The sequence below is a fragment of the Calliphora vicina genome, chromosome 5 (genome assembly GCF_958450345.1).
Source record: "Calliphora vicina chromosome 5, idCalVici1.1, whole genome shotgun sequence".
Taxonomy (NCBI): Eukaryota; Metazoa; Arthropoda; class Insecta; order Diptera; family Calliphoridae; genus Calliphora; species Calliphora vicina.
Genome location: NC_088784.1, coordinates 111,446,382 through 111,472,133, shown reverse-complemented (window position 1 = coordinate 111,472,133; position 25,752 = coordinate 111,446,382). Strand labels below are relative to the sequence as shown.

General features: G+C 29.3%; 5 protein-coding genes across 9 annotated transcripts in view; 3 read left to right on the top strand and 2 right to left on the bottom strand.

Moving 5' to 3' along the window:
- Window positions 1-6,814, top strand: part of Aldh-III (Aldehyde dehydrogenase type III) — a 32,034-nt gene extending 25,220 nt beyond the window's left edge. The window contains exons 8-12 of one of the 4 annotated variants that reach the window (XM_065513641.1): window positions 30-227; window positions 1,993-2,108; window positions 5,375-5,510; window positions 5,583-5,733; window positions 5,826-6,814. In XM_065513641.1, coding sequence (XP_065369713.1) covers window positions 30-227; window positions 1,993-2,108; window positions 5,375-5,510; window positions 5,583-5,733; window positions 5,826-5,846 — 622 coding nt within the window. In that variant the 3' untranslated portion in view covers window positions 5,847-6,814. Of the gene's footprint in view, window positions 1-29; window positions 228-1,236; window positions 1,353-1,584; window positions 1,701-1,992; window positions 2,109-5,374; window positions 5,511-5,582; window positions 5,734-5,825 lie in introns of all 4 variants that reach the window. The other 3 variants (XM_065513642.1, XM_065513643.1, XM_065513640.1) reach the window with 3 other exon arrangements.
- A 2,432-nt stretch (window positions 6,815-9,246) lies between these two features.
- On the top strand, window positions 9,247-13,239 carry p47. Its single transcript, XM_065513645.1, has 6 exons — window positions 9,247-9,426; window positions 9,507-9,670; window positions 9,734-10,156; window positions 12,368-12,499; window positions 12,585-12,815; window positions 12,882-13,239. Exons 1-6 carry the CDS (start codon window positions 9,325-9,327, stop codon window positions 13,012-13,014), a joined length of 1,185 nt encoding a protein of 394 aa, XP_065369717.1. The 5' UTR covers window positions 9,247-9,324; the 3' UTR covers window positions 13,015-13,239.
- LOC135961981 (uncharacterized) lies at window positions 13,214-14,765 on the bottom strand. Its single transcript, XM_065513644.1, has one exon. The coding sequence runs from the start codon at window positions 14,720-14,722 to the stop codon at window positions 13,415-13,417; it is 1,308 nt and encodes a 435-aa protein (XP_065369716.1). The 5' UTR covers window positions 14,723-14,765; the 3' UTR covers window positions 13,214-13,414.
- A 1,024-nt stretch (window positions 14,766-15,789) lies between these two features.
- Window positions 15,790-18,490, top strand: Balat (Beta-alanine transporter). The gene is made up of 4 exons (XM_065511883.1): window positions 15,790-16,166; window positions 16,233-16,539; window positions 16,604-16,862; window positions 17,379-18,490. Exons 1-4 carry the CDS (start codon window positions 16,054-16,056, stop codon window positions 18,455-18,457), a joined length of 1,758 nt encoding a protein of 585 aa, XP_065367955.1. The 5' UTR covers window positions 15,790-16,053; the 3' UTR covers window positions 18,458-18,490.
- Window positions 18,491-19,018: 528 nt separating this feature from the next.
- On the bottom strand, window positions 19,019-25,311 carry Nmda1 (N-methyl-D-aspartate receptor-associated protein). 2 transcript variants are annotated; one of them, XM_065511476.1, is made up of 5 exons: window positions 25,159-25,311; window positions 23,713-23,780; window positions 20,581-20,906; window positions 20,254-20,502; window positions 19,019-20,188 (listed from the first exon to the last, which is right to left on the bottom strand). In XM_065511476.1, exons 2-5 carry the CDS (start codon window positions 23,717-23,719, stop codon window positions 19,829-19,831), a joined length of 942 nt encoding a protein of 313 aa, XP_065367548.1. In that variant the 5' UTR covers window positions 23,720-23,780; window positions 25,159-25,311; the 3' UTR covers window positions 19,019-19,828. The 2 variants fall into 2 exon arrangements, with proteins under 2 accessions (XP_065367548.1, XP_065367547.1); XM_065511475.1 differs by lacking the exon at window positions 23,713-23,780 and adding an exon at window positions 23,557-23,656 and having other exon boundaries at window positions 25,159-25,289.
- Window positions 25,312-25,752: the final 441 nt, after the last annotated feature.

Below are 25,752 nucleotides of genomic sequence, written 5' to 3'. Positions count from 1 at the left end.
GTTTAACATGATACCCTTTCACATTTCAGACGTTTGGTGTCTTTAATGAAACATGGTAAAATTGCTATTGGTGGCAATCATAATGCTGCCGAACGTTTCATTGAACCAACCGTGATTGTTGATGTAAAACCAGAAGATCCTGTTATGCAGTCAGAAATTTTCGGACCCATCTTGCCAATTATTAATGTGGAGAGTGCCTATGAAGCCATTAAATTCATCAATTCCAGGTAAGATAAATGTTTCAGAATATTCATTTAAAAATTTTTATTCCAAATAATAAAACGTATTCATTAAAAATTCACTGGCCTTAAACGTACAAAGCACAAAGGGAGGAAAACTACTTTTATCTTCTTGCAATTTTTAACTCGTGAATACTAAAAAAAGTTACTTAACTTATCGATTATAACGTTTATCCAAACTTGGAATTTTTAAAATTAAGCCAAAGTTTTTATTTATATTGTTAACGTAGGCTTGTATTAAAATTTGTCATGGGAATATTTTGTTTGTTTTTTGTTGTTTAAAATGATTCAATCATTTCGTCTTTATAAAATAAAACGTAGAAGCTTAATATACTTAAATAAAATAAACACCATAGGGTGTTAAACTTATAACGAAACGCATAATTTAATAGACATTGACTTATGCAAAGTACTTGGAATGTTTCATAAATTTACCATTACAAAGTATTCAAATTAATTCCTTCCTATGCATTGTTACGATTTTCGGTAATTTCAAATGAATTTGTTGTGAATTTGTATTTATTGATAAACATTTCATTTGAATACATATGTATTTGAATAGTGTCCTAAAGAGGTTGTAATTTTTCATTTTCATTGTACTTTTGTATTGTGTTTTCATTATTTATCAAACATATAAGAGCATAGTCATCAAAATAATACAATTTGGAAAAAAAAATTAAGTAAACTGTTGATATCATAGAGAAATGCACATAGAGCGGAAACTTTGCTGTCAAAAATCCAAGTGGTGAGAATGTGTTGTAATTTGTATTGTTTTCTTGAGTTTTTTCTAGCTCCCCCGCTCAATGTGTATTTCTCTTTGGTTTCTATTTTATTTTAATATATAATTTGGAGAACGAAAACAACAAAAAAAATAACATTTGCACTCATAATTATTTTTTATTTTTCATTTGCAAACATGTGTCTTGTCCCACGATTTACATAAAAAATTCATGCATTATCGACAAAAAATCTAAAAAATAAAATAAAAAAAAATTAGAGAAAGTCCACTAGCGATGTACATTTTTACAATGGAACCAGAAGTACAAAATTTATTTATACACGGTACACAATCAGGAGGCATTTTATTAAATGATACCATAATGCATTACGCCGGTAAGAAAACCAAACATTCAAGTTTAATCCATATTAAAAACGATACTTCTGGGTGAAGGTGAAATATCTGTAAAGCATTATTGTTCATAGATCTATCTATATATATGTATATGTGTAAAAAATCAAGGGATTTTGAGGTGTTGGAGTATTTCTTTGTTATGTATTTTGTTTATGTCTTAAAAACTTATTTATGTTTGTTATTATAAACTTTTGTACATTTTTAAATTAATAGGGAAAAGCCTTTAGTGGTTTATGTTTTCTCCAAATCGCAGAAACTCGTACAGGAGTTTATAGAAAATACCCAAAGTGGTGGATATTGCAGTAATGAAACAATTATGCATTGCGGAGGTATTGGTTTTATTTAATTAACTCTTTTCTATGTATAACAAACTATTATTAACTGATATGTATTATAATGCATGCGTTCCCAGAGGGTTTCTTTTACTTTTAAATATTAAATATTCAAATTTATTTTGTACATTCATTTTCTCATAACATTTTATGTAATATGTTTGTATGTTTATTATCAATTAACGCAAATTTACTTTTTTATTATTATTGTATGTACTTATAATTAATTAATTAATTTTATATTTAAATTTACAAAACAATACTTTTATAATTTATATATACAATATAGAGAAAAACCTTTGGCATTATATGTTTTGAGTGATTCTCAGAAAACTGTAGAATTATTTAGAGCTCAAACGTCCAGTGGAGGTTTTTGCAGTAATGAAACTTTAAATCATTTTACAGGTACAAACAAAAAACTATTATAGATATTTCATTTATAATTATTACACAGTTTAATTACATACAAATAAATGTTTACCCGAATAACAACAAATAGGTATCTACGGTATGAAATACAAAGCCGAAAAATTTACCTAAAAAATAATTTGACATTAATTTCAAATCAATAAATTGTCAAATATTTTTATTGCACCAAGAGTAACTAAGAACTGTTAGATATCTAGTTGTTGAAATTACGGGCATACATACTATATAAATCAAATTGCTCCCTGGTCCAATACTAGCTAAACAAAATAATTCGAAATTCTCTATTTGTTTTAAGATTTAGCCTTATATAAAAATATTAGTTCAATTTACAACGTATTGGAATCTCATCGGAGATTCGATAAACATATATACATATGAATTTGTTGTACAACAATTGCCAATTCAGACAATATACAATAGGTTGTGAATTGAACGTACAATTGTATGTACCTGATGAAAGTAATTATACCTATTGTAGTATTATATTATTTCTTACTAAAAGCGTTTTTTTATTTTTAGTTTAGTTTATTTTATTTTTATTAATTTTAATGCTTGATTAGCACTCTACAAATTTTGTTCTTGCTTTATTTTTGCCACCATTAACTAAAATCACAAATTGCAATACTCAACAAATTGTTTATATGCCTATTATAAAATTTGTATGCACTTTTTCCAAAAAAAATTAAAGTAGCAACAGCATAATAAATAATTATACCATTTGTGACGATAATATGATTTTTTTTATTAAATAAAGAAGAACTAGAAACGTTCTTTACAAAACTTTAAAACAATTTTCAAATGTTTGTATGTTAAACCATAGAGAATAGACATAGAGCGGAAACTCTCCTGTCAAAGACCTAACTCAGTTGTCAAAAACCTAAGTTGTGAGAATGTATTAGTAGAAAATAACTATGTGAAAACTCGTGTGTGTGATTATTTTGAGTAATTATTTTGTTTGAGTTTTTTTCTAGTTACCGCGATCGCAAACTCTCCTGTCAAAGACTTAACTCAGTTGTAAAACAAGTAAAAAAAAACAATGTCAACACAAAAACAACACTAGTACGTGTGATGATTTTGAGTAATCAAAAATTTTTTGAAAATTGAGTACGAGTGTTGTTTTTATTAGTTTTCACATAGTTTTTTTACTTTACATATTCACCACTTAGTTTTTTGAAAACTAAGGTTAGGTCTTTGACAGGAGAGTTTCTGATCTATGTGTATTTATCTAAGCTCTAAAATAGATTCTTATTCAGCCCAATTATGAATAAAATATTCCGCGGCAGTTTGTTCCCCGGGAGTTTTTTCCCATTGAATTTGAATAGGAAAAATGAGAAAAGGGGAAAAACTCCCGGGGAATTTTTATTAATAATTGGGCTGATTATGAATATAAAGTTTTAATTTTCTAAAATTATTTAAATAATATCAAGAACTATCAGTTCAAAGCTAATTTTCTTTTGAGTTATCGCAAATGAGAGAAATGTTAATTTTTTTTTAAAGAAAAACTTAATAGTAGACATTAAACAATTTGTTTTTAAAGCAATTTAAACCATAATGAGTATATTTGTAAAATAAAATAGTTTAAGTTTATTGTTTCAATTTGATTCACTAACATTATGAAAAACTTTAGATATTAATTTGTTTATATTTTGCTTTTATGCTTTTTTAATACAATTATATACATATATAAAGGTTTTATTGATGGAATAAAAAAAAACTACTGAAATATTCGGATATGCCGAATCGAATATACTACACTAAGACCCCGATTTACATCACTCGATTTGCGTCGCTTTTCCAATTTCGTTTAATTCATTTAGCATGTTTATATTTTCGGTTTGAATCAATATGACTTCGACTTCGCATTCATGTATCTATGTATATACCTGAAGACAATGCAATATCATGTTCGAATATTCGAAGTTATATTCGAAAACATTTTAAAACGGTTGAAATAATCTCTAGCTCAAGTATAAACAATATTATGTTCGAAAATTCGAACTTAAGTTCTAAAAATTCTGAAAGCTGTTAAAATAATCATGAGGATTCTTGGAAAAAATATGTTGTTTTAGGGGATTTCTCATTTTATTCTGATTGTTTTCGGTTCTTATATGAATAATTAAGGCCCTAATTTTGTAAATCACTTCACCAAAGTGATATTTATGTGGAAAGCAAAAACAAAATTTTATATACAAAATTTTCAAAATAATGGAAGGCAAATCAACGCTTGAATTTTGGTGCGTTTGTTCTGTTCAGAAACAAATTTTTAAAATTTTGTTTTTTCTTTCCACATTAATATCACTTAGGTGATGTGATTTACAAAATTAGGGCCTAAAACACTTGCAATTTTTTGGTAAAAAAATACCTTTTGATCAAATATATTCTGGAACCAACAGTGTAAATATATGAAAAAAGTGATTCGAGTTGCATCGCATTTCTCCGGTCCCCCTTAACGACGCATATCGGGGTATTACTGTATGTATATGCATTAGAGTGTTGTTTTTGGAATTTTGAGTAGTGCGGTTCGAGTCAAATGAGTTCAAAGTTTGGAAATGCATTTACAAGCGGAAAGTTTTAATGTACCTTTTTAAAAAGATTTAAATTAGACTTTTAAAAATGCTATACGAAATGTAACTTTTTCATTGGAACATTCATAAATCTTAAAAAAGTAAAAATAGGCTGTGTTATAAAATGATTAAATTGCATTATGTTATTTAAATTTTAAATGTCTTGAGACATACATACAAAGGTATGGGGAATTTGTAATATATTACAAAACCCTAAAGCCCTTAAAATTCAAGCACTTGAATATTTTGTTTGAATTTGACTTGAATGCAAATATAATTATGTGTTAAACTTGAAAAACATTTGAAAAATTTTACATTTTCAATTAAAAAACATGTGGCTTGGATTTATGTTTCCTTTTCACTGAAGATTGCTTTTGATATAAAAGCTTGAATTACACTTGTTTGCAAGTTGAATTTTAGTAAAAATGCTTGTTGGGAACTTGTATTAAAAACCAAAATTTAAAAAACACATTTTTCTCTTGTAAACGTATTTTCAAATTTCGGAGACCATGCGGCGCAATTTAACATCGCACTCCTCGAAATTCGCCAACCAAATGTATGCATGATATTTATATACCAAAGATGACATAGACAATCAATATGACCTTTATTATGTTTGTTTTTTAATTGTATCAATAATAATTAATTTTTTTTTGTTGTAAATTTCTTCGTATTCAGTTGATGTTCTGCCATTTGGAGGTGTTGGCTCAAGTGGTATGGGCAGTTATCATGGTAAATATGGCTTTGATACGTTCACCCACAAAAAGTCATGTCTTGGTAAAAATTTAAAACCTCTTGGAGAAACGCTAGCTTCGTAAGTATTAATTTATTTGTTCAATCAGTTTTGTAATTTTCATTATAATATTGTTGGTTTACTTTCTTGCAGTGGTCGTTATCCCCCATATTCGGAACGCAAAGCGAATATTTTGAATTTCTTGTTGCGTAAACGTCGCCCATTCCCCAAACTGTATTTATCCCACATATTTATGTTTGGTTTAGGCATTGGATTAACATTCCTTGCAAATCATTACATGCAGGTAAATATAAAAATACATTTTCCAATCATATTTATTTCATAACTCATTTTTTATTGTAATTTATACTACTATTATATATGTATACATTAAAGGGTAAACTGTTTTCGCGCTAAACTAAAATGTACAAAAACACACAATCTGTACCATTATTAATAACACCGTTCCTCCACACCATCTACAAACAAGTCTAGGATGGCGTTGTTGTTGGTTGCAGTTTTCCGTTTTGATCAGCATCGCTTACATCTTCGCATATTTACATACTATATAACATGCCTAAAGGAAAACTGATCTTACACATTATTTTCTTCCTCTGTCTACTTTTAGCATTTATAATCTTAAACACAACAACACAGCTTTACATTTTATCTTTCTACCTCTTTTATCCAGGTTGGAGTAAAATGTTAAATTCATTGATTGGTTTTCATTAAAGAACATTGCAAAAAATTAACTCATTACTACATAGTATATTTATTTTAATTATTGTTTGCTACATAAAACGCCATGGCATGTTGGGCAAAACGTATGTATGTAGAAAATACTTTCTTTTAAACATTTGTAGATTGTTTATCACACATTATAATACATATATGTAATTATTATTTTTTTATTAAATTTATACGATTTGTTTCCTATAAGTTTACATATAAAATAAATAAAGAAAATCACCAATAAAAAAAATAGTTTTTTTTTTAGTTTGGAACATTTCATCATTACAGATGGTATATACATAAATGAAATAAATATTACATTATTGGAAAACTTTATTTATAATTATATATTCATACATATACTATATAGAGTCGTGGGTAGTAAATAGTGGTCATACATACATACATATATTATTTATATTGTACACTATTAATTTTAATTAACCATTTTCTTTGTTTTGCTTTCAATTTCAGAGTGATAAAAACTAATACATAATGTTCATGTTATTTAATTTTATAAAAAAGTGGTTAATGGAACTGGTTTTCAAATCCAAAATTGTTGTAAATTTTTTTTTTTGTTAAATAAATAACAAATTATTTTTAATGTTATATATAATGTAATTCTTAATAAAATTTATAAATTTATATTAAAATGTTGATTGTCTCTTTTTTTCTTGGGTTGTGTAGACGTTTTGACGTTTATATCTTTGGAATTTACAGTCGGATCTAAGGGCCATTGACTTCAGTTATCCCGTTTTAGTATTTATCCACCAGATTTCTGTTTCTAACCCTCTAATGTCTAGAAAACTAGAACGGGATATTTCAATGGCCCCTAGAGCAAAACATTGGACTTCTCGATACAAAACATTGATATGTCATATTTAAGATCAGACAGCAATTTTTTTTCGAAAGTGCCTTTCAAAAATAGACAGTTATGGAAATATCGCTCATCTCTAATAATTTTTTTTTTTTTAATTTTAGATATTTAATAAAAATTAGATTCAATTCATGTACATATGATACATAGATTCATAACAGCAAAAAAAAAAACGTAAGCGCCAAAAACCAAATTTTACAGGGGAAGGTTTTTTTTAAATATCCTTGGTTGAAGTCTAAGTATTAGCGTGAAATTGAGTATGTATGCACTGTTACTTCTTCACTGTAGATTGCATTTATTTTATTTCATATATTTCCAAGATAACGGGTATTTATGTCGCTTACGTCCTTTTCGCTGGCAGTTACACACCCAATTTTATTAAAAACACAACTTAATTTTTAATTTTTTTTGTTTTGTTCAAATAATATTCGCTTTGCAGAATTCAAATTAACGTTTTTAACCTTAACAGACTAATATTAATTAATTTGTTAAAACTAATAAAGACGTAAGCGCCACTTCATGCTCACAAAATATGTAGAAAAAACAATAAATTGTACATACGTCAAAATTGTTTTTGCTGTAAAATCATAACGGTACATTATACAGCGATTTTATTTTGTGAGATGATGCGAATGATCGAGAACTATCGATGTTTATCAAAAATTGATAATCACGTCTTTTTAGCAGTTATGGCTCGATATGATCAAAAACACAATTTTTCAAGTTTTATTAAATTTTGTTCTGGTTTTTTTTTCTTACCACATCAGTAGCGTTTTGTATAAACAAAAAGTAGTTTTTCAGAGTGTGAAATACGTTATCGTGAACTATTTTTCATCTAGTACAATAAATAATTACCTTTTACGTTAGTTTTAAAAATCAAAATATCTAGCCATTAATATTACATGCATTCTAAAATTTTAATCCCAATATACACGAATTTTTGTAGAGATGAAAGGTTTTTAAAAGTATTTTTTAATTTAGCTGAATAAAATGCATTGGTTCACTAATCGATTTATGGTTTAAAAGAAATTATACAGATATGCTTTTTTATACTACGTTAAAGTTTGCTAGAAACATACTATTGCATTCTAAGGTATTTTTTTCCAAAAAATAATTGTTTAACTTGTTTTTTTCTAAAATGCTGTTTATTATTATGCTCATTATTAAAAAATTAAAATATTCCTTTTGTGACTTTTTTGAACAAATTTGTACATTTATAAAATTTTGTGTAAAACAAAAATTTAATTTTAAATTAAATTTGTACTAATATTAATGCATATACTACATTTATTATTTGAATTTTTTCAAAAAAACAATAATGCGCTTAAAGGGTTAAACTGTTTTTTTTAAATAATTTTTTCTAAAAATTAATAAATACAAAATTTTAATATTATTTTTTGTGACTTTTTTGAAAAAATTTGTACTTTTCTAAAATTTTGTATAAAACAAAAATTGGATTCTAAATTAAATTTATAGTAATATAAATACATATAATAAATTTATTATTTGAATTTTCTAATAATACATTAAGTATGCTTTAATTTCCAATTTTATTCATTAATTTATCGCTTTTCATTCAAAAGTTACAGCATAGGTCTTTTTTCCATAAAACAATAATGTGCTTAACGGGTTAAAAACATTTTTTTTTTACTTTTAACAACTCATCAATAAAAAATATAATATTTTAAAACTACAGCTTCTATGAATAAATCGCCACTTTGGGTACCATTGAACCCACTGTGCGATGTGTATAACTTTTACAGATGGAAAATTTGACAGTACATATTAAAATACATGTTGTCTGATAAGACATTAATGAGCAAAATGTATTATTAAATACAACCCTGTCAACACATTATTGTTATAATGGTTACCGATTATTAATGAAGGTTTTGTAGACAATTATTTGTTTCGTGCCGCGGTGTTACCACTTGTTGGTTTTAATACAATTTTTATTTGAAGCAGCAAGTGGCAACACCGCGGCTGACATCAGCAAAACCATTTTTTTTATATGAAGTTTTTACAAGTTAGATTTGGGGGGTCATCAGCCAAAAAAATCCCATAAGAAATACACAGGCGTGAGCATGTGAGCTGCTGATATCAGCCGCTTGAGCCGGAGCATAACGTTGCCAGATTGGCGATTATTTGTTTTTTGTAAAATCATTGTCATTGTCAATGTGTGTGTGTTATATATAAAAGTATTCAAATAGAACATTTTGCGAAATTCCTTTTGTATAAACAAATAAACATTGAAATTGTTTAAAATCAATAACTAACAAAGGAAGTATGGCAGATCATGATGCATTAATCGCCCAATTTATTGAGATTAGTGGTGGAGAGGAAAATGTTGCTAGATTTTATTTGTCCAGCAGCAATTGGTCATTAGAGGTAAGAATTGAAAAGTGCAAAATTCGTAACACTTTGTTACTTTGTGTTGTTGTTGATGTTAACAAAAACTGTTCTTAAAGGATGCCTTATCGAATTTTTTGGGTAATCAAGGAGATGAAGGAATGTCTGATGCCGCAGGCGGGTTATCAGACGAGCAGCCGGCTACGGACATGGCCGAGAGTAAACCACCTTCTTCATCGGAAGGCGGAAATTTTGGTAAAGGTTCTTCTGCAGCCAAACCAAGGTATAGATTCGAGATATTGATCAATATTACGTTTGTAGCAGTGAAATTATTTATATTTTTTAGATTTGCCACGCTAGGAGACATGTCGAAGCGTAACAGCAGCAGCAATGATGATGAGGAAGGCCAAGCATTTTATGCCGGCGGCTCAGATCGTTCTGGTCAACAAGTTTTAGGTCCACCAAAACGTAAAAACTTTCGTGAACAATTAACTGATATGTTTCGAATGGCTCAAGAAAACAGTGGTGGTCTTGATAGTGCTCCAGCGCCAAGCACTTCTTCAGGAGCAAGTTGGGGACAAGGAATACGTCTTGGTATGACGGATTCCGACCATTCAGTGGTTACGCCATTAAATAAAGAAGGCGAAGGTAAAACTAAACCTGTAGTAGTGCTAAAATTATGGAGTCAAGGATTCTCCATAGATGATGGGGAATTACGATTGTACGACGATCCTCAAAACAAGGAGTTTTTAGAAACTGTTATGAGAGGGTAAGTGAAACCATATGCCTATCGAAGTTCCTAAGTTGAGCACTATTACAATCCATTAGGTAATTTCAAGGCTTTTTATAAGTTTCTATTTCGAAAATAAAATAGCCAAACAAATTGCTAGAATAGCCAAACAAATCGCTAATTTGCTGCAACAACGTCAAAATTAAAAAAAAATAAGTCGTTTCGAGAAAAACGACTTTGAATGACATTTTACTATTTCTTAAATAGATTTTCAACAAATCATGCGATTTCTTAAATAAAACCTGATTTAAATAGTAGATACTAATATCTTTCTAATCTGTATTTAACCCAAATTTTTACTTGTCAAATATACGAGAAAACATGAATTTTCATTTTGACGTTTACAACAAAAAACCACTCTCATATAAGAAATAATTGACTTTTAAAACTGATAAAACTATATGAAAGACTAAAGAACGGCGCATATTTTGTATTACTCAGTTTAAAACAGCCGGATTTTGAGTTATGACGTTGTTACAGCAAATGAGCGATATACACATCTGCTCAAAATAATAGATACACCTAATTGGAAAAAATTTAAATGGCGGTAACATTGAAAATTTCCTCGCAAGCGTTAAGAATACATCATATTATTAAAATTTCTATCTGGCAATGTCATGTCAGTCAAAAATCTGGCAACTATTTGCTTTCATGTTGATTTTTAAAAACGAATTTATTTGAATTACAAAAAATTATTTGCTCATAAAAATAGATACACATCAGTAATTTGTAATTTGTTTATATACAATTTTTTTTGTGCAATTTTTTGTTCCTATTTACGTGAAACAGTAAGTATAATTTAAATTTTAGCAACAATTTTATAAAAAATAGGACTCTTTTGAAGAAAATGGGACGAAATCATCATTGTACCGAAGATGAGAAAAAAATTGTTCAAACGATGAGAAATCAAGGAAAATCATTACGGGAAATAGCAAAGAGCATAGGAAGATCTTTACATTTTGTCCAAAATGCTTTATCTAAAAAACAAAAAAGAGAAACTCGCGGTAGACCAAAGAAAACCAGTCCAGAAACAGATAGGCGGATCGTCCTTATGGTTAAAAAAGACCCTTTCATATCATCGAAAGCTATTTCTGCGGAGCTATGTAACGAAATCAGTCCACAAACAGTTCGTCGTCGTCTTTTACAAGCTAAATTGCCGGGAAGAATTGCCAGAAAAGTGCCACTAATGCGCCAAAAAAATATCAAGACAAGATTAGAATTTGCTAAAGAGCACTTACAATGGTCCGGGTGTGAAGGCGAAAAAAAATGGAGAAATATTTTATGGAGCGACGAAACAAAAATAAATTTGTTTGGAAACGACTGCCAAAGAAATGTACGCCGACCAAAAGGAAAAGAATTCCACGTTAAATTTACAAAAAAGACGGTAAAACATGGCGGGGGAAACATAATGGTTTGGGGTTGCTTTTCATGGAATGGTGTTGGTCCGATATTCCGAATAGAAGATACCATGAATGCTAGTGGGTATAGAGACATATTGGAAAACGTAGTGCTTCCATATGCATCGGAAAATATGCCATTAATATGGACATTCCAGCAGGACAACGACCCAAAACATAGTTCAAGATTAGTTAAAAACTGGTTCTTGGAGAATAACGTACCTGTTTTAAGCTGGCCCAGCCAATCCCCTGATTTAAACCCAATAGAAAACTTGTGGAGTGAATTAAAGATAAGGCTTTCGAAGGAAGTTTTCAAAAATAAAGACGATTTATGGGAGAAAACGCAAAAAATATGGTACGAGATTCCATTGGAGAAGTGTCAGAACTTGATATCCAGTATGCCCAGAAGAGTGGAGAAAGTTTTACAAAACAAAGGTGGATATACTGGATACTAGCTTTACTTTAATAATAAACTAATTTTTTTAAGATAAAATTTATTAGCTTTTGTTTAATAAGAATTTTTAAAAATGTATCTATTATTATGAGCACCAAATTTTTCGAAATTTAAGAAATTTAATTTACTTTATAATATTTATTATTAATTATGAAATATTTTGTTTTTGTTTTTTACTCTCCTTTTAACTATAAATAAAAATCGACTGAATTTTTTTTATAATTTTACAATATACCATTATTTTTTTTCGTTTTTAAAAAATAAATTTTGGTGTATCTATTATTTTGAGCAGATGTGTATATATGAATTGATTTTATGTGGTTTCTTTTATATACACAGGGAGATACCCAATGAACTTTTGGAAATGGGATGGTTGGTCAATGTTGATGTAGAGGACCATCGGCATGAAGATTACAAAAAGAAACCCACAACCGTAAAGACTTTCAAAGGTTCCGGACATGCATTAGGAAGGTGAATATGAGTTCCATACATGGCATATTTTATATTTTTTAAGCATGAATTAGAGTATTTCTTACACGCTAACATTTTCCCATAGTCCCACTCCCAATATTACCGAAAATACTACCGAGTTAACATCGGCAGCATCAACATCAGCAGAATCACCTACTGATGTGAAATCAGGAGACGAAGCAGCAAAGGAAAAGCTTAAAGTCGACTCTTCTGCACCCACTACAACACTACAAATTCGTTTAGCTGATGGTACACGTCTAACATCACAATTTAATATGTCCCATACAGTAGGGGATATAGTGGAATATATTCAAACGTAAGTACCTATACAATTTAAATCTATTGTCATTTGCTTTATATTAACACACAAATTATATTACAGTGCTCGTCCTCAATATGCAAATCGTAATTTCATATTGGTTTCATCATTTCCTACACGAGAACTTGTCGACACTAGTGCTACCATTGAATCAGCTGGCCTCAAAAATGCAGCTGTTATGCAAAGACTAAAATAAAAATCAATCTGAATGATAAATTATTAATTAGACAGTTGTTACACACAAGAAGAATCAAGATTTTTGAAAATTTCTTGAATAAACATCAAAACGAATTCCATTTCAACACTTTTTTATATTAATTCAATGGTTAGTTTTATCCTCTATACATACCTTTTCTTATTTGTTGGATTACTATGATTAATAAATAACATTAAAATTCGTATAAAGTAATTGAATACAAAATTGTTTTATTTAATATTTAAATATTTTAAGGTGTTGAAGCAAAATGTGCTATTTATTAAACAAAATTTATTTTTAATATAAAACTTTAAACCTAAGATGTAAACATAATTCAAGGAAGACTGGAAATGTAAAAAAAAAATTAGGAAGATTCTAATACTTATTTCTATATAGCAAGTTATATTAAAACTTTAATCTCTTGATTGAGTCTTTGTATGTGTTGCATAAAATCTTCTCGCAAAGAATTCCGCCAATCATGAAGTCCATCTTTGCCCACCTGTATACAGTTCACATAACGGTGCGTGAATACTTGCGATAAGGGCAATGCAATACGCCTGGGAGGATTTGATAAATCCTCAGCACTTAGAGATATTCCAGTATCTTGTGGTCTGTATATTGAGATTGTATGTGAAGACTTCAATTCAGGATCGTATAAAGTGTTTTCAAATAGATATTTGTATTTTTCAGATTTACATACTGCAAATACTGGCAAATCAAAGCGGGAAACCTCATTTGAGTAGTGATTAAGAGCACGTACGAGCGACTTTTGATGGTCTAATTTTGTGTTGGGATAGAAGAATTCATTGGGAGCCAACAATAAACAGTGGCGTGCTCTGTTGGTTGATCTCAACAAACAATCTTTTTCTATTAAGTCTCGAATTCTTTCACTGGCATTCTGCCTTGAGTAAGGAAAATTAAAAGGCATTATATGGGCACGTATGTTAAAGCGATTCAGTATGGGTAGCAAATTCGGTGGCAAATTATCACCATTGTATATTACGAAATCTTCTATACCCAAAGCAAAATGGTGTATGAAAAATTCCAGTAATTCCGGACCTTGTTTGTCCACGACAGTCATATTTTGGAATTCTCTGCTTACCATATCTACACATACAGTTAATGGGTGCATGGCTAATTTCTTTGATAGCTCATCCACTACTTTAACATAACGCAGTTTTATTGTATGCCCTCCTTTACTGCTACTAGTCAGGTCATTAAACGTTACCGATTCGGGCAAACCGAAGTCTCGAGTAACACGACAATAGAAATTATATCGTGTAAAATCCGAATTATCATCCTCCCCGTCTTTGTCCAACCTTTGGAAACGAAATTTACCCTGTATATTTGTGGAGCCTCCCTTAAAATTCAGAGAACATTTAAAATTTAAAACGGCACGTTTTCTTCCTACTACCAGCACTACTGCCTCACCACCAGCCACTAACTCATTACGTTTCCAATGAGCTGAATAACCATGGAAGCTATCACCAATTGATTGCCACACGCCCAGAGGATATAGGTAATCGACTAAGTAGTTCATAGTTGCATTATTTTCAATTTTCTTCAAAATAGCTGCATCGTTTCGTCCAAAGAAATTAATTACATGCAAGACGTCTTTTAATCGATTATTCTCAGTTTTGTACATAAAAAGTACTCCAACACTTATGCAAGATATTAGCAATAATAATAGTTGTTGATATTTACGCATGATGTATGTATAAACTTGTTATATTTATTTCAATTTGTTAAAATTACAATTTATTTATTTAATTAATGTTTATTAAGGCGATCAGCTGGCAGCTGCACTACATGTTTTTTGTTTTTGCTAAACATACATAGTTGTATTTTTTTACACCTAATGAAATAGTACCATGAAGAAAGATGCCATATCCAAGGAAAAAAACCGTTACTATAATTTAAATTCAAAGTAGTTTATATGGTCAAATGCAGTTAATTTGTCATAATAAAAATATATTTCGAAATATATAAAGTTTCAGGCAAACACATACATATAGCTATTTTACATCCAAAGGATCGAAAGACTTAATTCTTAATTAAATTTTATATTTTAACCGTTCACTTACGCATTGATTTTATTCCTTTTAGAATTTGTTCTATATAGATTTTATGCCATATGGAATCATTCAAGTTTTCTTTAATTCAAATCCATTGGAAAATAGCATTAAAATGTATTGAATGATTAAATTTTCGACAGATTTTAGTGAATTAAGCATAAATTTACATCAATACTGTCATAAATCAAAATATGTGTTTAATCATTTTTATGATCTTAAAGTACAGAGCCGCAGAACTTTTTGAAAATTTTGGGAAATTGATTTTTTCTAGAAGATTTCAACTCCTCATATTATACTATGCCTTTCACTTATCATATATGAGTATTAAATTCAGACATCTTTTTATAAATAATCTGAAACTTTATCACACATTTAATCGAATTATCTAGATGTCATTCAGACTATTAACATATTTTCGGAAATTTTATTTTCAGTGATTTCTACTCATTTTTTTTTTGAATATTCCTGAAGAAAATTTTAGTTTTTCTTTACGGTCGGAATATTTTCAGAATTTCCTCTGACATAGAGTTATACGAATTCTTGGCAACCACTCACTCATCATACATGAAAAATAGTCAAATATTTGTAAAAATGACATACTATGTGCTGTGGAAATGGTGTTTAGATAAAATGTATCCCAGTGTGTTATGTTGTAAAGACCTTCAGAGCCCAGTGGTAGGCAATTAATTAAACACTTGTTTCCCCATAATATAATTATGTCCAATTGAAATCTTTGTACACAATCACAGTCACACACAAATAAAAAACGCAAATGTTTTCCACAAAAAAAAATCAAACTTGGACAAATTTCCTTTGTTTTCAATTAATAAGATTTTACAATTTGCATACACTCTTCAAATGGACAAATGAAATTAAGTTCAGTTGGCCTGTTGCTCTACAAAAAAACACACACAGTGTTCAAATTTGGAATCGTAGTTATTCTTTGTAACAATAATAAATAGAAATGGATTTCGATGAAGTACTTAAGGAAGTGGGATCCTTTGGATTATATCAAAAAATCATCATTTGTGCCGTTCTATTGCCTGCTGCCCTTCCATGTGCCTTCCATGCCTATAGGTGGGTAATCAAAAAAAAAATCCAAAAAAAATTTTATTTGAAAAAAGTGTAAATGCAATTGTTTAGTCAATTATTTATTGCAGCCACGCCCAAACATTGGTGCCGTATACCAGAATTGGAACCTTGGGTACAGGATTATACCGAATTAGTTATGAATCTAAGTATACCGCTCAATGAAAATGAATATTCTCAATGTGAAATGTATATACGAAATTATACTGACATCGTACGTTACATGGAATATCGTACACCAGTTGATTTACAGCGTGATAAGGTGTGGCACATAGGTAGTCCTTCTGGTTCAAATTTAATGCAGTGCCAACACGGTTGGCATTATGACCGTTCTCAGTACCCAACAACAGTTGTCACAGAGGTAATTGCTACCAAATCAGTTTTAATCTGTTCAGAAATTTAATATACTTTAATGATATTTACAGTGGAACTTGGTGTGTGATCAGAGTTATTTAGTTACACTGGCGTTGGTTATATTTGGTGTAGGTGGCCTTGTAGGAAATTATATTTTTGGCTATCTGCAGGATATGTGGGGAAGGCGGCCAAGTTTTTATGCCTATCTAATATTAGAAATAACTGCATGTGCTGCAAGTTCATTGGCTTGGAGTTTTAACTCCTGGCTTGGTTTAAGATTCATTGTGGGCCTAACTGTACCCGCTATATTAGCCAGTCCCTATGTATTGGGTGAGTAAAATGTTTTATAAAATTATTATTATGCATTTTATATCTATGTAAGAGTTTTAACCTGTTAATGGACTTCATTACCACTTTCAAAATATTTGTATAACATATTTGAAATAATAATGTTATCCAATTTAATCAAAGTTACGTCTAATCATGTATAAAATAATATAGAAATCACAAAAAAGTGTAAAATTTTTTATTTCCAAAATTTTTGAATTTTACAATTAACAAAGAAAATCGTTTTTTTTTTCAAACAGAAAGAAACTAATTTTGGTGAAAAAAAAATTGGTAAAAAATAATTTAGTATAATTTAGGCTTCACCAAATTATACTTTTTTAAAATTATACAAAATTTTTATAAAAAAAAATGTTTTTAATTTTTTAAAATTTTTATTTTTTTTTTAATTTGTTAGTGAAAGAGTATTTTAATGGTAAGGGTAGCCAAACTTGATCATAACCATAACGAATACAAATATAATATCGAACGTTTACTAAAAAATTAATATATTATTTTCAGCTATCGAAATGGTGGGTCCTGATAAACGTGTTTTCTGCACTATAGTCTCCAACATTGCATATTCGTGTGGACTAGTCTTGTTAGCCGGAATTGTGTATATTGTTCGCGATTGGAGATATTTAACATTGGCAGTTTCATTGCCATTATTGCTATTATTCTCTTGTTTCTTTGTTTTGCCCGAATCTCCTAGATGGTTGATGGCAGTTGGACAACCTCGTAAAGCAGCAAAAGTCCTAAAGACGATGGCGAGAGTAAATGGCTTAACTGTTGTTCCTGATTTTGTCAATATAATCGAGCAAAAATTCCAATCAACTCACCAACCTAGCAATAATTCAACTTCTGCAGGTATTTTGGACCTATTCCGGACTAAAAATATGTGTCGCAAAACATTGATAATTACATTGATATGGTTTGCCAATACTAGTGTATACGTTGGTCTAAGTTATTATGCTCCTGCTTTGGGTGGCGATGAAATATGGAATTTCTTTTTAGCGGGTGCTGTCGAACTACCAACATACGTTTTACTTTGGCCGGGTTTAAGCTATTTTGGGCGTCGTTTTATATTGTGCATTTCAATGTTATCTGGTGGCGTGGCATGTCTTGCCACGTTTCTTTATAGTCAAAATGCCGACATGATGTTAATATTATATTGCATTGGTAAAATGGGGATTTCATCTGCTTTTGTTGTACTGCCGTTATTGGCATCGGAAATTTATCCCACCGTCGTGAGAGGCTTAGGTATGAGCTTCAGTTCAGTTATAGCTATGATCGGTCCCATAGTTATTCCAGTTATAAATCACATGGGGGAACAAATGCTAGTTTTACCCCTGATCGTAATGGGTTCTCTGTTAATAGTCGGTGGAGTGGCTAGCTTATTTTTGCCAGAAACTAAAGGCAAAAACTTGCCTCAAACAATAGCGGAAGGTGAATCTGTTCCTTTGAGCTTTCTTTCGAACTGTTGTGACAATGAGCCCAAAAATAATGCTCACAAACCCCGGAATTCAAGATCGAATACCTGTAAACGACAATATACAGTGTGTAGTATTTGTAAAACGGAAATAAAGAATCGGGGCGTTTAAAAAATCTATTTGTATGTATAGAACAATGTTTATACCTAGTGGTAATTTTGGAAAAAAAATAGTAGTGAAATTAATTATAATTATATAAAATATATGTATAAGCGTTATTATTGTTGCTATTAATTCTGTGGCAATATACATAAAACCTTTACACTATTTGTTTAACTTACATATGTAAATAGTATCGGATTATAGCGGATATATAGATATATCAATCAAAGCTGATTTCAACATATAGACGGACATGGCTATATCGACTCCGCTATATACATATAACGATCCAGAATATACATATATACTATATCGTTGGTCTTATGTAGAAAGGCCCTAAATAATTTGAAGGTAAAAAACACAACATTTTGAAATGAAGTTATTTATGGAATTTATGTTGAGTAGTTTAAATCATAAACATTTTTTTTATACAATCAAAATTTAATAACTACTTATCTAGTTTGTTTCTAATTGCCACAGAATATTTCTGCAAAATTAGTTTTTCCATGACTACAAGATTTTAGAGACTCATTCAATTACATACTCTATTTAAATGAGACACAATTTGAATTGGAATTTTAAACTTATTCAATTTTATTACATTTTTTATATTCCAAATATGTATACATAATTTTCACAAAATGTAATTTTATATTGTTTATTTTTTTTAGATTTCAGATGATTTTTAGGTGTTATAGTAAATATATTTAAATTGAAGCAACAATATAGTTTTCATTAAATATACATTAACTTTTTTTAAGTAATAAATTATAAGTCTACTCTGGATAATTTTTTTTTTTTTGGTATAAGGCAAACAAAAAACACTATAATTAATAAAAACAAAACAAAAAAATTATATATGTATAATAAATAACAATATAATGAAAGTTTAATATATGTATATGAAGAATACTTATTTCTTTCTCAACAAGATAGGAAAAAACTAAATGACTAAAAACGATTCTTTGTTAGAGGTATTCCATACATACTATGCTCTGTTTTATCCAACGACAACAGAAACAATAGAACTTATGTATAAAAATAAGTAAATTTTTTATATAAATGTAGGTAAGTATGCATTAGTATAAATTAAAAATTGTAGAATCCATATTTTAAAATTTTTTTTAACTTGTATGTTAGTTTGTTGGTAATGTTTAAGGAAATTTAGGTAAGAAATAACAATAAAATAGCTTGATTTAATTTCCCATTCACTTTTTGTTTAAATAAATTCTTTAATTGCTTAGTATATTTTAATAAGGAGTTAACTTAGTTTTTGTTATTGTATTTTATAAACAACAATTATTGTTTTATGTTTATAGAGATTGTTTTATCTTTCTCTCACACTTATTGTAACTTTTATATACTTTATAGTGGGACATTTTAGTCTCTCGATGCCCCAATAATCGCCAAAATGTACATGAATATATTTACAATATCCAAGTACAGGTTCAAAGCAGCAAAAATATATTCCTCGGGACTAATGGAGTACTTGTGATCACCTCCCATCATTAATTGGGTGTCGTATACCAAGTAAATAGAGAACAACAAGGCTCCAATTGATGAATAAACTAGCGTCATTATTTTGCCCGGCAAGAAGATTGCGACAATGCCAAATATAAGAAACACTACCATGCAAACTAAAAGGACACCACCGCACATGGTGAAATCATATTTCGTTTGCATAGCGAATATTGTTAAAGCCAAACAAACTGCTGCTGTAATGCCAACCGCCATTAGGACCTAAAAATACATTCCATTTCATTACATTTACACCACTGAAGTTAGGATTTTATTTTAGCACTCACCTCAGTGGGCGCATAACGACTGGCTGAAACGCCCAGTAAGAATGATTCTGCCAACGTAAATAGTCCCAGGAATATAAAGTTCATTGGTGTCTTACGACGAACTCCCTCACAACACGCCATTGAAATCATGGTTACCAAAAGAACAGCCAAGGCAATCCAAAATAGAGCCGGGTTACGCATAGCAAAGTCTTTAGTACCTTTATGGAATGCGAACAAGGCCACAAAACCAAATGTTACCAGCAATTGGCCCTAAACAAATAGAACATTAAATGTTTAGCTACAATCACGAACTTTAATATTTAAATGCAAATATTTTGCCATATTTACCATTAATATCATATAAACTTTGCGTATGAATCCTCTGCGAATACTCTGGTCGTCGAAAGAGAAGTTCTTAGGAGCTTCAGGGTCTTCGTAGCCTCCATATGAATCATTAACTGGAGGTGGCTGTATAAAGCCAGGTTGTGGCACAAAACCTCCTGGTGGGTAGCCGCCCGGAGCCCCGTAACCACCGGCTGGAGGATAGCCACCAGCTGGAGGTGGGTATCCTCCTGGTGGTGGGTAACCTCCTGGTGGTGGGTAACCCCCTGGTGGTGGATAAGCACCTTGTGGTGGTGGTGGATAGCCGCTGCCATAATATTGTTGATTCGGATCTATAATTGAGAAAATGTTTAAATTTCAAACCAATGGACGATTATGCATACTATGTATTAGATTTATAATGAAGTTGAATTTAATCGTTTACATTGCAGTTTTAATTAGGCATACAAATGTTTTTTGTTTTGAAAAATGAATAATGCTTCATGCCAGCTATCAAGATTTAATAATGAAAATATATGTATAAATTTTAACTATTTAAAATTTTGTTAGTTATTCTGAAATCTTTATAACCAATCAGGCTGAAAAATACAATCAGCTCAATGTCGTTGCATTGTTGATCAACATGACCACAATATCTGTTTTCTTTTCTTTTGAATTGGAGGAATTACTTCATGAAGATTGTTGTCAAACTCAAAAAGGGCTTCCAAAATCATTGGGTACCATAGGAATTAAAGCCGAGAGACCTTGAACGCTATAAAAGAAATGCATTTTTGAACCGAATCATTACTTGCGATGAAATGAATGGATCGTAAGAGCGTAAGAAGCCCGGGCAAACAGAATCGCCACCAAAGCGAAATATCCCTGGCGCTAAAGTAATGCTCTGTATTTGGTGGGTTCAAAAGTGTTCTATCTATTATGAGCTGCTGAAATCTGTCAAGACCACGATTCGTTTGAAGCGAGCATTGGCTGAAAACTTTAAAATTGTAATTTAGAAGTGGTTCTTTTGAATATGAAACTCTATATTCGAGTTTTTCATATGTCGTAATGGTTTCCGGTTTTGAAAGTGTCGTAATTTTGAATTTATTGTGTTGTAAAGGTACACAATATTTGGGAATAGATATTATTTCAGTTACTTCTAATATAGCAAATAGATACTTTCCTTCGTTTGGATTTACTGTTTGATACATTTTCTATTTTCTTTTAAAGCAGTTAAAATTATTGTTATAAATAAAAAATATCTTTCTACAGCTGGTTTTAATGGAATACTGATATTTGGGCATGAATAATTTCTAGTTAAGTTAAAAACTAGAAAAAATACCATTCATTGTTATCAAACAGATAACAACTACGTACGTATGAGTATGTATGTATGTACATATAATATAAGAATTCCAATACAAGAAAACATATTTATATAGAACACACTCAATTGTAGATATGTATTTAACCGCTGGAAATTTTAAAACAATTTATTTTTCTAAATATAAACCACGTAGAAATTTTATATTATTAAAGGTATTAACAGACGATAATGCTGTGTATTATTACTTTTCAAATTTTAAATATTATTAAATTTTAAATGTATTAAAAATAATTTTTTTTTTAATTATTGATGTTTTTCTGCTAATTTTTATTTTTTTATATTTTATTCACAATTATTGTTTGCCATAATTATAATATAATACCCGATACATATGAAAATTATTTTTTTTTGAATTGTTTTAATAAATTATTGAATTTTTGAACATCTAATACAATTTTTGTTTAGACGATGAAATTGTATTGATACTTGAGTTTTTAAAAAATTTTAATACTCAGTATTGTCGTCTGTAAGTACCATAATTGTTTATAAAGTATTTAACTTCTTTGGTGGAAAATATAAACAAATTCATATAAATCAAGATGTGTTGAAAATACTATTGTATTTATAGCAATATGCCACCTGTTTTTAAATCAAACATTTCAATATGTACATACATATGTATGCAATTCTACCAAATGACATGACATATTTTATTGCCTGTGCCTTTCTTTCCCCTCTTAGTCATGAAGTGGTTGGGATTTTAAGCGATTTTAAACATTACAATATTAAATGGACTTTGTTATCTGTTGTATTCGTAACACACATTTTCCATAAGAACAAATTTGCCGTTTTACAGTGCGGTTGGAGAAATAAAATGAGGGAATCCCATAGTTTGCTTTTTCTATTGAATTTTAAAATGTCAACATTAGTAAATGTTGTGTAAAACTTTATCAATTCTACACATTACGAATGTATTTGATAATGTACTGAAGAAATTACAAGAGTAAACAAAATAATAACTGATTCCAATAAAGAGTATGATTATTTTCAAATTTACTTAAAACTGTAATTAATATTTAAATTATTGCTAAAATAAAAATCAAAAAACCGAAGAATATTTGTCTATATGCGGTTTCTAGGCTTTAAAACCTCCAGTTGCGGTTTTAACAGAACATGAAATTCTAATATAATCACACATATAACTACAAAAACGGTTTTAAATTAATGTTAAAGAAAATATTTTATTAATAAATAATTTACCAATTAGTAGAAATTTGTTAATTAACGTGTTAAGGCTCCCTAATAATAAGATACATAAATAAAGCTACAAACCAAGTATGTCTAAGAATACTACAATTTTAACAGCTACAAATCATTAGTTCTACAATACATACAATAGTATTAGATACGTGAATGACGTTACTCTAACTAAAGCATTTGCTTTGCCGTAATTTTCACCAAATTATATACAAACATACATACGTACATTTGTACATTTGTACATGTTTATTATGTATCAAATGTCAAGTCTTAGCTCTACATAAAATTAAATGAAATCCATACTCTAAACGTTAAGGCAATACAAAAATGTTTAAAATTTTAAGCATGCAAATTAATTAAATAAACTGGACGGTTTGTTAGTTTAGTGTGAAAAAGAAAAACCAAATTTAAATTTAAACCTTGATAATAAGGTCCACCTTGCCAAGACATTTCCTTAAACTTTTTCTTCTAAATACTCAATGGGTTGAAAATTGAAGTATAATTTTGTTTAATTGAAAGCTGTAAATTAGAAAAAAACCCAACTTTAATAAGATATTTTATTTAGTGCTACTTACCAGCCATTTTAAAGTTGTTGTATAATTCTGTTTATATCAACAAATTTTATTAGAACTTTAGAATATACCTAAAAAAATAGAAAACACGTACATAAATAGATATTATTTGCTTTATTTAAATTGTATATAGGTACATAGTTCACATTGGAAAATTATACACTTTTTAAAACTTTATATATTATACAGTGCATCAACTATCCATATAATAAGTACCTACCTACCTCGTTTCTATATTGTATGTTAGAAATCTTCGAAATTTTCTCACAAGTTATAGAAACGGGATACTGTATCTATCTCAGCCTTGAAATTGTTTTTAAAATAACAAATTGATAAATATTTATCACAACATTTAATGAAGTTTATTATCAAGACAAAGTGCTGGAGCTGAAGCTCTGACAATTTCGTCAAAGTGTTATTACACACTAAATAATGGAGACCTGTACCTCGTTTCTATATTGTATATGAAAAAATTTTCATTCGATTAGTTTGAATCGTCCTGTTAAAAACTGAATAACTACATATTAGAATTTTTAATACTTTTTTCGATTCTAAAACTTCTCACATGTTATAGAAACGGGATACATATGATTTTTTTCACTTTTGAGAACGATTTTGGATGGTCGGGAAATGTAATATTTTTATTATTGGATTCCTGTGAAAATCTGCATTTGCAATATTGCAAGACTATTTCCACTTAATACTGAACTTCACTATAGTTTTTTTTAAGGTTAACGAAGTCTGTATTTTTAAATAAATGAAACATCAGTATTCATACATATGTATGTAGGTACCGTACCAATCACAAATATTATAGAATTAATGATAGGTATATTGCCTTTTAAAGCATTTGACTCACTAGTGATAAGATAAAGCATGAACTAAAAATGTCCAATTTAATACACATTGCTTGTTGTTGTATCTATGTTGATATTTTAATTTCAAATCACTTGGAATGAGGAAAAATCGATTAAATTATTTTAAAATATAATTCCCTAAAACAAGTACATACCCAACAGTGAGTTTATATTTTGAACAAAATTCTGTGGAGTAATCATAAAGTTAAAACGTAGATCCCCTACTACTTTCAAGGCAATTAAGTAAACAATAATAACATTGTTTCGGATTACACGGAATGTATGGAGTTCACTTTAAAAGTGGACAATCAATCATTCACTCAATCAGTGTCGTCATGATTTATGAAATGAAAAAATACAAACTCAAACTGCAACACCTTCGCACTTTCTGTTTGCAATTGTGGGATTCATTTAACATAAATTGCGAAAATAACTGAGAAATTGTAAAAAGTATGAGTCACACTTTGGACACTAACTTGCGAAGAAAAAGGAAATATTTTACATCACAATTGTATTTATTTTGATTTCACATCATTTGATGTAAAATTTTCACGGTTTTTATCGTTTTTAATTGTTTACATTATTTATTTACCTTTTCTAGATTAATTAAATAAATCTTAAACACAATCACTTGAATTTTTCACTTTTAGTTTAATGAATTTAGTGTGAAACCAGTGTTAAGTTTGTTTTGGTAGATGATTCTCGACTAAAGAAAAACAAACACACAAAGTTACTTTGAAAATAATATATGTATTAAATTGTATGAGGGCACACTTAACAAGGTAGTGGCAGTTTAACAACATCATCAAGAAGGGCAAAAACAATAGGCATTTTGTGTTCATAAATGTGAATAGTTCTGTCAAAGTTTATTTTGTTGTTTATTTTTTGCAATAACTAACAGCAGTCAATTTGACAGTAGTATCACTCAACAAACAATCATAAATTGAATCAGCTGTGTGACAGGCATTACCAAGTTAAGTCTCCCTATTAAATGCATTAAATTGAGGTAATTGAGCGATTTTGTCTTCAAAGCTAGCGATTTTATTATGTTTATTAACATATTAAAATTTAATTATATCACTAGCTTTTTTGTTTTATTTACAAATAAGTTTAATGTTAAAAAATGGTTTTACATTGCAACAGAATATTTGTAAAAAACACTACAAAAACTATAGCGGAAGAATAT